At 43.1% G+C, this 12,292-nt stretch overlaps 1 protein-coding gene across 3 annotated transcripts in view; it reads right to left on the minus strand.

Annotated features, from left to right (window-relative positions):
• Window positions 1-11,365, minus strand: part of GRM1 (glutamate metabotropic receptor 1) — a 194,553-nt gene extending 183,188 nt beyond the window's left edge. For 2 of the 3 annotated variants that reach the window (XM_086626632.1, XM_086626625.1), the window contains exon 1: window positions 10,603-11,302. In XM_086626632.1, the coding sequence (XP_086482758.1) occupies window positions 10,603-11,302 (700 nt within the window). Of the gene's footprint in view, window positions 1-10,602 lie in introns of all 3 variants that reach the window. The other variant, XM_086626622.1, reaches the window with a different exon arrangement.
• Between the last annotated feature and the right edge of the window lie 927 nt (window positions 11,366-12,292).

The raw sequence follows: 12,292 nt of genomic DNA on the forward strand, positions 1-12,292 counted from the left end.
CATCCTCCGAGAGAATGCTATCAGTCCACTTCTGCAACCCATTCTGATCAATTCTATAGGAGTGTATTTTAACTTCCAGTCTCTCAAATCATCTTACCAGTTTTAGCAATGCTGATAATACAGCATTCCTTTACAGCCCTGTCAATACTCAGTTTCATATATTTGCTGCTCAGGCAAGAGACTGAGATTTACGTGTGTGGAGCTTGCAGTCAGAGAAATACATTCTTGCTAGGAGGATCGTCATATTTCAATACTCAGCACAATGATCTACATGCCAAATTTCCACTTGCTAAAGCCTCTCCACAGCACCATGTGGGTAAGAAAGGCTTATATAAATAAGCATGAAAGGTTTTCTCACTTCCTGACAATTAATTACAAATTTATCTTTTATATTCTGCTCCACACAGGAGGAGACATTCAATGTTCAATGGAGCCTGGCCAGACATTTTAAGAAAGTATTTATGAACACTTATTCAGATTTCAAATAGCTGTCACTTCAGCAATATTCATGCCTGGTTCTTATTGCGGTTTGCCAGGATGAGTTTTGTTTAAATAAATCTTTGGGGAATTACTAGCTTGTACAAATCCATCTGTATCCACAGATGAATAAGGATGAAAGTTGCTGGTCAAACAACTGCAAATTGCGACTGCATTTAAGAAAATGAAAATTTTCTCCTCGAACAATTTGCAAAGAAAGAGAGTTAAATTCACTGGGGAATTTGTATGGGAAGAAGTGAACTACATTCAGCCACCTTCTAGTCGGAAGGAAAAAATTACGCATATGAATATCCTCTAATATCCATGCAAATCCAGCAAACGCAGTTTGCTTTCACACAATTTTACACTACTTTCAATTAACTAAAGATCATTCTAGCTGCAGGTTCACAAGCCCTCCAGATTTTTAGTACTTTCTGAGGAATGTCAGCTCCATAATCTAGAAGATAACATCTGATGGCCATGCTGAGCCCCATTCAGGATCCATTGGACTCAACAGAGGACCACCAACTAACTTCAATGAGCATTGGATCGAGAGCCTTACAGATACACCTGCTCTCTGCACCAATGTTGGACATGACCTTCCCTGCTTTGTCTACAAGAACTGCCAAATACCTATCCTTATAACATTTCTATCAAATTTCAAAGGGACTTATAAATCATTGCTGGCTGTTAATATAATTCAAATACCCTTTAAGAAATTCATTTGTTTAAAAACATTCAAGAGAGAATACAAATGGAAATTGTTCAAATGGAGGACCATGCATTGTAGAACAAACAATATGACTTTTCAGTAAAATGAAGTGCCTGTCACGCTGGTTTTTGATAGACACACGCCACCTAGGTAGTGGCATGTCACAACAGGAAAGGACAGCCTGTGATGCACAGTACTTTTCATTAAAAAGCACCCCGCATGCCACAAAACACTATTAACACATCCTGGCTCTGTATGTAGTATTGCTAGACTGTAGGTTAGATAATGGAAAATGAAGACAAATCTTACATATACTGCATTGATTTCTTTTTCATGTGTGTTACTCATCTGCTCATTGAACTCAGAAAAGAAGAAGCAACTCTTGATTTAGTCTTGAGCAGTATGCAAGGTCTTACTAAGACCTAACTATCCAAAAAAACAGTCTGTAATTGTGACTGTACTTTAGTCATATTTGGACAGAAAAAGCTGCATGTGAAATAAAAAATCAGTAACAGTAATATTTAATTTAAACCGATATAAATTATATAAGAATGAGAAAGCTAATCTCAAGGAAATTAAAAGAAGTAGCTAAAAGAGTGAAATACTAAAAAATCACATGGAAACTACTCAGAAATATCTGAAAGGCTGAAAGCTAAAGCTCTAAAAAGATCAAAAAAGCCAGCATGATAAAGCACAAAAGTAAATTTCCTAAAGCTATTAAAATAAAACAAAACTTTTTTTTAAAAAAAAGCAACAAATACTTCAAAAAGTCTAAATTGTGTCCTAATGAGGGAAAGAGAACAGAGTATACCTGGGCAAATGAAATACAAAACCTCAATAAAACAAGATGAAACAATTTTGAGACATAAAGGCATAGAATCTAATAACCCACCATTCTTCAAATATTCCAGAAATGGGAAACTTGCCTGATATTCAGTGATAACCAGTTATATAAAAAGAGCACTCAGGGAAGATAGAAACATAACAGAAAAGTCACATTAATTGAGTCTACACTGCCTGTGAAGGCGGATAGGATGGTTCTCACACAAAGGTCATTCCTTATGTAGGGTAAGTTTGAACCATTGTCTCAGAGTGTCAACAGAATGTATTTTGGAATAAATCCATAGGATGGACTTCAAAAAATTGCCAATACCAGCTAATTTTCTGTTGTGGTACACTACGACCAGTTAAACTGGCCTTAGCACCTGCCGTAGCAGTAAAAAAAGTAATTTTGTATTTTCATATATCATTTTTCATTTTATAACAGAATTTATAGAGAGTACAGAAGCATAGAGGGTAATCCAATGAACAACAGACACGATATTTCTGCAGACTTAAGATATTGCTGCACAAAGCTAACTGGTAGGAACCATAACAAAAACAGTGTTAATGTACAAGTAAATAAATATGCCATATTAGGGAAGAAGCTAATAGCTTCTGCAGCAAAAATACATACCTCCGAAGTGTATTAAACTTCTTCGTTGGAGCAGATAACCGTATGAAAGATACAATCACTAATGAGTACTTGGAATTTAAGAAAGCTTTTGATGCGGTCCCTTATTAAAGGCTTTGACAGAAATAGAGGTGATATGGGATAAGACAGAAGGTCCTGGACTAATAATCAGCTAACAGGGAAGAACCAAAGTATAGGAAATAAATTTTGTGTTAGTAATGAAGAGTAATGCATATGAGGAAAGCCCCATGTATAATGGCCTCCGAAGTAGGTTTCACCATTCAAGAAAAAGAGTTTGTGGCAATTTCAAAGTGTTCTCTGACAACATTAGTTCCATGCATGGTAGTAGCTAAAAAGGTAATGGACTACTGGAAGTTTGTTAGGACAAGTCTGAGAGCAATACTGAAATTGTTACTTCACAAGTGAGTTTAACTCTTGTGTACCTCCACCTTGAATACTGAATATAGTTCTGTTTCCCCGCATTTCGTATTGGAATTAGAAGCACAGAATAATGATGCCACCCTATGAGGACAGGCTGAAAGAGTTGGGGCTGTTCAGCTTGGAGAAGAGGAGGCTCCAGGGTGACCTTATAGCGGTCTTCCAGTACCTCAAGGGGGCCTACAAGAAAGATGGGGAGAGGCTGTTCAGGAGGGCCTGTTGTGATAGGACAAGGGGTAATGGTTTTAAAATAGAGGGAGGTAGATTCAGATTGGATATTAGGAAAAAATTTTTTACCATGAGAGTTGTAGAACACTGGAACAGGTTGCCCAGAGAGGTGGTGGATGCTCCATCCCTGGAGACGTTCAAGGCCAGGTTGGATGAGGCCCTGAGCAACCTGATCTAGTTGGAGATATCCCTGTTCCTTGTAGGGGGGTTGGACTAGATGACCTTTGAAGGTCCCTTCCAGCCCTAACCATTCTATGATTCTATGATTCTGTGATCAGGATTAACAAATGATGAAAAGTTTTGTATGAATGTAACACAGTCATCAAGGAATATCTTTCAGTAAATAACAGGAAACACTTGTTCACATGACACAATTAAGTTATAGAATTCATTGTTATGATATTATGGAGATGGAACTATAAATAGATACAAAAAGAGATTAGACAAATTCATAAAGGAAAGGTCCATTGGCAGCTGGTAGCCCTGGTATTTGGGAAGTCACTACATACTGGAGCTGTGAAGGTATGCTTTGTACATGCCCTGCTCTGGCTTATTTCAGTATTCAGTATTGAAGGTCCAGTACAGCAGTTTTAATATTGTTTTAATTTATTTCCTTTCCTCAGCCGAAGACAGTCTGTTTTTCACATAAAACAATTACTACAAAGAGCCTTTACATATACACTATTCTTAGACATACTTCTTGCACACCATTTGTATATTGTGTGACGGGTTCTAACTGGGACAGGGTTTTTCTAAAACAGCCCTCGTCCTGGAAGTGTTTCTTCACTGGTGAAGAACTAAGATTGATACAACCTCAGTTGACTTCAGTGACTTTATGCTGCTCTAGTATCCATGAACAGCCATGTGTGGGCGCTACTTTGGACTAGATGGGAACCGAGGCCGCAATGGCTACAATGGCTTCAAAGACCACAAGACTCCTGCCACATCTCTCAACAGCCAACTTTGACAGGCAAACCACATCTATAAGTTGTTCTTTAAGTGATACGTTAATAGTAATAATAATAATAGCAATATTGGTGTTTGGGAAAAGATCCAGTCTGAAAAATTAGCCAGCAAAACCAAGCTGGTTATCTGCTGGGTGGTATTCGTATGTCACACACCTCTCCCCACCCATCTCTGGCAATATCCCTTAGCATCCCCTAGATACCCATAGATGAAGGGATGGTTTCTTTAGGTGAAATGCTATTGTAGTTCATGTTCAGTCAGTTTCTGGCCCTCCCATTCAGACTGCCAGCACAGGTGTTAATTACTGCCATCTGTGACAGTGGCTTATGCTGCAAACACCTGCCACCCAGAAACTACACTGAAATCACCGCTTTGTTTTGCATGGGTCAGTGAGCAGCAGTTAGAAAGGACCTTGACCAGTATTTTTCTGGGTTGCGTGTGGCAGGTGCCATGCCTCTGGTCTCCCACTACAGTTACCAGCTCACTGATACATCAGACCCCTGAAGAATTTTTCTCAGTGGGAGACAATATTTCTAGTTACATGATTTCACTTCACACAGCTTTTGGTTTTCTGTCTGAAAAACCTAAGCACAAGCACCTTCATGTTATGAACCATATGTTCACAGGAATATTTTAGAGGCATTTTCACTAGCTTTCTGAGAAAGCCAAGATCATTTAACTTTTTTAAAACAGTCTGCAGTGAGACAAGAATCCTGCAGGAGTTTACAAGGATCGTGGGACATACAAATCTGAAAGCAAAGGCATAAGGCAGAAAAAATAGAAGTAAAGCACAAATGAACCCAAGGTGCTGACTGATAAATATGAAGCCTAGTAATATTGCTGAGAAGGCAGGCACAGAAGTTAGATGAGTCTTTTGAGCTGATTTACCTCATGCAGCTGCCAGTTGTGTAGTTGAAAACCTACATTGTTTGTCAATTTAAGAGTACTGCAAAGCAATATATTTTCAAGAAGGAATTTGTCTTGATCTCTACAGTGCTTGTCACCCACAATAATTTTGTCATCTTCGATCAATGTAAATGATTCTCCCAGCACCTTCTAATAAATACAATTAATGCATCCAATGGAGGGAATATTCTAGTTCCTACTTCTTTTCACATTAATTTCTATCCTCCTTGGGACATATCTTTCTCCTTTTTTCCCTATCACAAAGCCTCTGAAGATGGTTAGTGAAGATAGTTAAATGGAGAAAAAAAAATAGGTTGGAATAAGAATTTGTGAACACACATCTCAGGCACAATTCACAACACTTCATGAGGTTAACCTTTAAGAGCATTTTTGTAACTGCTGATAACTACAGAAATATTTGTAAACACTGAAATTTCAAACATTTGAATTGGAGTTGTTTTTCTCTATTGCCTGGTCATAATTTTACCAGAAAGTATCAATCATTGAGTGACACCATGGAATTAATAATATAACATTGTTAGAAATAGCTGTAGGAACACCTTGTGAGAAATTAAACACAATTGCATGAAAATTATTCCTTTGAGCTATTTGACGGATATTGCCCCACTTATCTTTAAACAGAAGTGCTATTTTCTAGCGCTTCTAAAGCTACTTTAGTGAGTTCTACTGAAAGAACTTATTTCCTGTGAAATTTGCAATTAAGTGCAAGATTCACTCCTTTCCATCCTCTTTCCAACATATATAACCACGCTTACGAGTTTCCTGTACGTTACTGCAATGGAGAGTGTGCGGCAGTCAGGTTATCAAAAATCATTGTGAAGATAATCTACCTACCGTCTACTTTGATCTGAGAGTCTTTACAGTTGTGCCATCTGCTTCATCATAGTTCATTTTAAGCCTCATACTCAAGAAAAAGAAAGAGCCTGGCAATACAAATCTGTCAAAATTGATCAAGACCAGAAACATCGCAGTGCTCTCAGTAAAATCGATCTATAAAAAATCAAAATTTGATCCAATTAACTCAATCATTTAATTTCCAAAGTTGTTTCTACAAAGTCTGCATGTTAATCTGTATCTGTTGGAATGGAAATATTGTTTATAAAGGGGTATTTGTACACTAAAGTGTAAGAATAGCCAATAAATCTCAAACAGCACTCAAACAGATCTATTCTGCACATTCAGATTTTGTTTTCACAAAATCAAAAATCTTGCACACATTTTATAAGGCTAACACATGTGATGCAACGATTTAACTGCAAAGCCAGACACAGGCATTAAGTATTTCCATTTGCTTATTTGGAAGTGATATATTTGGAAGATGAAGTGATAAAAAGGCTTCTTATACCATCATCTCTCCTGCTTCTTTTATAAGAGGAACAGCTAAAAGCGAGGCACTTGGTGGAGACTCTGTGCTGATCACTAGCCAGGGTGCAGGCGTCTTGTGGGTTTTGGAAGTTGGAGTAACCTACAGCAACCTCACAACTGCTCTGCATTTTCTGGAGACAACCCTAATAACTTCTGTGCCTTCTGCAGCAAAACAGCGCAGAGGTGGTGCCCACCATCTCTACTCAGCAGTTCTTGCCTTGTCCCAGAGGCAGCCCAGGGCCTCTTGTCCAGGCAAGGAAGAAAGTGTCCTATGTAATTCTTTACAGTTTTACCAAATAACCAGTGGTTCCCCAGCAGGTTATAATACCTGACTCAGAGGTTATGTCACTGAAGACCAGGACACCTCACTTGGAATGTAACCCTTAGCAAGTGTAGTTCCTTCTGCCCTTATCACACTCGGGATTGTGCTCAACTTAACATATGTGCTTTTGATGCCTTTGATTTCCATAGGAAGCCTTGGCTCAGAGTTAGACATCCCCTTATGTGCATTTCCAGATAAGAATGACTTCCAAGCCTAAGAGCTGAGATGTACACTCGCCAAGAACTCCAAAACTGAATTATCTTTGAAGACTCCTTAAAAAAAATAATAGCCTTGAGAATGCCTTGCAGCTACTGTGCAGTCACACAGCCTTCCGCCAGCAGATGCACTGATTTCTCACATCCTTTAATGACTGCTGCCCACTCTGGAAAAAATGCACTCTTACGATGTGCAACTACGCTCAACTGAGATACATAGTAAAATATCCAAACATAGTAACTTGCCTTTTTTGTGCTTTATGTGTCAATTTTAATCTAAAAGGAGTAATGTACTCTGCAGGCCTTTGAAAACAGACTTTATTCACTGAGAAGTTTCTTCCTAAGTGCAATGTTTATACATCTTAATAAACAACTGTGCAAAAAACTCCACTCCAGAACAAGTATGGCATACTTTCATGCAACTTCACATACTAGTGTGTAGAGATTGTATATAGTTAAATGTCATCACTGTTAATTAACACTAATTATCATATTAACACATGAAGAATAGACTTTCACATCAAATGCAAAGTAGGATATTGGGGACTACTTAAAGACATCATGCTAGAGGTTGGGTGACTTTATTATCTTCATTCTCACGGCACGTGTAAGCTTCATTTTAAGAAACGTGGGCACCGACTTGCGTGCTAGTTATTTCTGATTTTCATTAAAGGTATAATTGTTTGGGGCACTCACATTCGTTAGCCTAGTATTGTTTGGGGCACTCAAATAACTCCAGCTAGAGTATAGGAGTAGAGGAAGGGTAAACAGAGGAGCTGGATGATTCAGACTGTCTGAGAAAGGGTTCATCACCTCTGGGCTACTTCTACGACCCTGCCCTGGGCGAGAGCAGAGAAAGAGCAGGGCTAGCTGGCACAGGTGCCAGTCAGCTCAGTGGTCTCATGGCATCCTCTTGTGGTTGGGTGGCTACTAGAGCTGAGGATTGTCCATCCCCATGAGAACGAGGGGTCGAGTAGGAACTAAGCAGCTTTTCTGCTCTCAATAGGTGCCCAGACTGGATCTGAAGTACTCAGAAGGTGAAACAATTAACTTCTTCACAGTGTCAAAATGGGCATTTCCTAGAAACATGCCCATTTCTCACAGTTCCTGCTGAAGTGATTCTCCTGCCCATGATGTTCTAGAATTCCTCCCAGCACCTTTTGCCGCCCACTATAAAGACAGCATAGAGGCCTATGAGTTAAATGTGGAGCAAGAATATTTCTAACTACACTTTATCCTCATATTTCCAAACGTAGCACGGGTGGAGCAGCTCCTGGTCACGCAGACTGTTATTCAGAGTGGCTCTGTGTTGTCTGCAAAGAACGGCCCCACCTTTAACACACCAGCAAGTAGATCTCTCGCAGTGAATGCACGGGATCCAAACCAACAGAAGTGTAACAATTCACATCAGTCTTCATGAGTACTATTTTCAATTTAAATAGAAAAAAAAAAACAAAACACTCTTTGGAATCCACGCAATAGCAATTGAGATGGGGTTAATAACTCGTCTTTCTGGAAAGAAACACAGAAGTTGAAGCTTGCTACATATTTCCAGTGGAATTTGCAGCTTGAATCTCACAATAAAGGTATGGCAGGTACAGATTAATAATAACAAAAAAAGTAAACATGAATCTCGATCTGCATAATGTGCAAAATCCTTGTGACGTTTCCCAAGAGGAGACTGTTGCCTTGTGAGGTAGAACTGATCCACTATTTTCAAAAGTATCACTTCAAAGTCTATAGAAATATCTTGCAACAAGCATTTTGCATCAGTCAGCAACATCTTAATGAAAACAGACATTAAATTAAAATTTCTCACAAGCAATGAATGACATTACTACTCACACGGGTCTTTTAAAAACGAATGAACAAATAATCTTCATGATCTGCTGCCTTTTCCAAAGAGATACGTCCTACTAAAGTTAACAAGTTACATCTACGGAGTGAGGGAGCGGGTCCCTTGAGGCAGCTCCTCAGGCACTGAATTAGCATAGCTCCCTAGAAGTGCATTGACGGGAGAGATGGCGATTTACACCAACAAAGAATTTACGCCTTTCATATGTATTTTTCACCCTGGCCTTCGACGACATCTAATTGTATCCATCAGCAATAGAGAATCTTAATAGCTCATGTCCAGCTCTTCCTAGCAGTTCGTTTTCTCATCTGAACAGGGCATAAATGAGCTGCAAATGTCAGGTCATGGCTTCCTGCTCTTGCTTCTCCCCTCCTTCCCCCCAAATTGCAGCATTTTCATGTTTTAGGTGTCCAGTTTAATCCAATTCACCTTTGAATGTTGTATACGCAACTCTTCCAGGAGATGCTTTTATTTATTCATCATAATATATGTTCCTAACTCTTTTTACTTAGTCATCTCTGTGAGAATAAAAGGTGTGGAGTCAGCTCAGTAACCAGAGGGAATCATAAATCAAATCCATGCAAGAGATACAGTCAGATAAATAGCATAGCTGCAAAACTATAGCAGTAATGCGGCCAGGTTTACAACTTTGTACTTAAAAATCTCATTTTGAGGACCATGACTGGACTACAGGAATGTCACAATAACACAGCACAAGAGTTCCCTTTCTATCAAACACAACTACTTCAGTAATTTATGCTGGTCCACCTAGCCTGGCTATAAATCAACACCTCTTTCTGGAAACAGCCTTGCTTTTGATATTTTTGGCTTTCTATTTAAAATTACTAGAACCTGTTGACTATGAGCACATTGTACAGAGCGGTATTTTTTACCGGTGCTCAAGCTGCATGAACACACGCTCGCCCGGACCTGCTGACGAAGTACCCCCTGCCCCTTCCTTCCCACGGGACACGGCTTCGCAGGGGCTAGCGGGACGGCGGAGGGATTGTCGGGTCGGTTTCCCCTGTGTTCGCAGCCCCAGAAAACGAGTTCACAGGCAGCAGAGCCCGCAGCGGACCCACCGGTCCCTGCCGAGCCGTGGCTCCGCTGTGCTCAGGCAGAAACGCCAAACTTCCCGTGACGGCACCGACCGGGCGTGAGAGCGAGACCGGTTCGCCAGCCCCGCCGGCGGCCTCCGCGCTCCGCCGCGGCGCGGCCGGAGCCGCCGTCGGCCCCAGACCGAGACTTTCGCATCTGTTAACTTTTTATTTAGAAATACACGAACCACTCCGTGTGTGAAGGAGGGCGGGGGACGGGACCGCCGGGAAGACGCCTGTTTCCTTGCGGGCTTTGCGGCGCTGCTGAACCCCCCCCTCCCGTTTCCCGCAGCCGGGAGGAGCGTCTCCGCGCCGGGGGAAACCCCATCCGCCCCCCAACACTTTTCCCCGTTCACCGTACGGTCTCTTCGGGCGGCAGCGGTCCGTGCTCTCTCGGGGATGAAGCCGGGTGCCCCCGGGGTCCCGGCGGGTAACCCAGCACCGGCGCGTCCTTGGGGAGCCCCCGCGATGGGCGCAGCGCCCCGGGACCGGCTGGGGATGGCTGCCGGGGGCTGTCAGGGAAGGCTGTGGGCTGCCCCATACCTACCTTCCGTGTGGACGGCGGAGACGTAGGTCCAGTTGTAGCGCTTGACGATGTCGAGCATGGCCCTGGCTTGCAGCGTGTCGGAGGGGACCACCCTGAGGAAGTATTTGTACAGCGTTTTGTCGCTCAGGTCGATGCTGGTGGCGGAATAAGCGATCTGAGGGATGTCGAAGAGCTGGAGCAGATTTTGGACTTGGATAGCAACCGAGCTGGAGCCGGGGCCGATGACCCCCGCGATGGGCTTTTTCACTCTGGTCTGGGGCTGGGGCTGCGAGTCGGAGACGCAGCGGGTGCCTCCGTCCCTGTCGTCCCTGATGGAGATGAGGGAGTCCCGAATGAACTCGATGCTCTGCTCCAGGGCCACCGAGGAGTGCCAGCAGGAGTCTCGGATCTCGCTGCCCAGGGTGATGTTCGGTAGCAGGACCGGGTCGGCGTTAATTTTATCCAAAGTGTGAAACATGGCCTCGACTCTCTGGATGCCGTATTGCTCCCGGATTTCCCCGCACTTCCTCTCGGGCACTTTCTCAGCCGGCGGCTGGTGATGGACAGAGAAGAGGGCCCCGATGATGACATCCCCGTCCGTCCGAGCCACCGACCGCTGCGAGGAGGCTGTGGAGAGAAGCACCTTCCGCCCGGCGCTCCTGGGCAGCACGTCCATCTCCAGGAGCAGAGCAGGGAAAAAGACCAGCAGCACGCCAATCATTTTGTTGCACGATGTCATCCAGACCCAGGTTACGAATTTCATGGGCTCCTCTTGCCTGCACATGGTTTAAGGACATGTAGGAAATGGCATCCGCTGCCCCCCGCCAGCGCCCAGGTTGCTCCAAATACCATCACAGCGAAGTCTTACAGCATCGCTCTCGAAGATGCCAAGGCAGTCGTCATCCTAGTGACTTTTAACCTGGTGGCATAGAAATAGGGAATAAAACACGCTAATCGGGAATCGATGTCAAACCTGAGCTCGATAAGGCAATCCCGCACAGTTCGAGGAGACGACTGCTTTCGCAAACGCCCAGGTCAATTTGCTTCGGTAAAGGCTCTCGAAAGGAAGTTTGAAGAGGGATTAAAACATGTATCGATTTGGCTTGACATACGATCATGCATACTCACGTATGTTAAGTTTATACGATCCTTTTCGTGTCCGCTTTTCAAGCCAAGGTGGCAGTTTCCCGCACCTTCAGCCGGCACACACCCTCCCCTCCGCCCCCGGGAAGTTTTGAAACTTTGACGAGGTAGTTAGCTTATCGCAGAAGCGTCCTAGCCTGGCCTCAGCGGCCCCAGCCCTGAAAGCGAGGTGACAAGTGCTTCTCTTCTCGCGTTCTGACTACCTGAAGGCATATTTTTCGGCTCAGGAATTTCCTTTCCCAGCACAGAAAGGGGGTGCAAAGAGAGAGAAAGAGAGAGAGAGCAATCTGCCCTGCCAGCGGCGGGAAATGTCATTTAAAGGTCAGCGAAGGGAAGAAGAAAGGAATCGCTTTACAGTTTAGATTAACTTTTCCGTGTGTAGGGGGCAAAACTGTAATTCAGCCAGGGACACGCACATGCAAGCGAGGGAAAATACATATTAGTTACTAAGGCAACCGTGGGCAAAGTCCTGATGTGCCTCACCGGCACGCCCGCCTTGCATGCAGGCTTCGGGCGGGGAGAGGCGGCGAGCCCGCCGGCTGGGCTTGGAGGCTTGGAACGCCGCGAC

The sequence above is a fragment of the Tauraco erythrolophus genome, chromosome 2 (assembly GCF_009769465.1).
Source record: "Tauraco erythrolophus isolate bTauEry1 chromosome 2, bTauEry1.pri, whole genome shotgun sequence".
Taxonomy (NCBI): Eukaryota; Metazoa; Chordata; class Aves; order Musophagiformes; family Musophagidae; genus Tauraco; species Tauraco erythrolophus.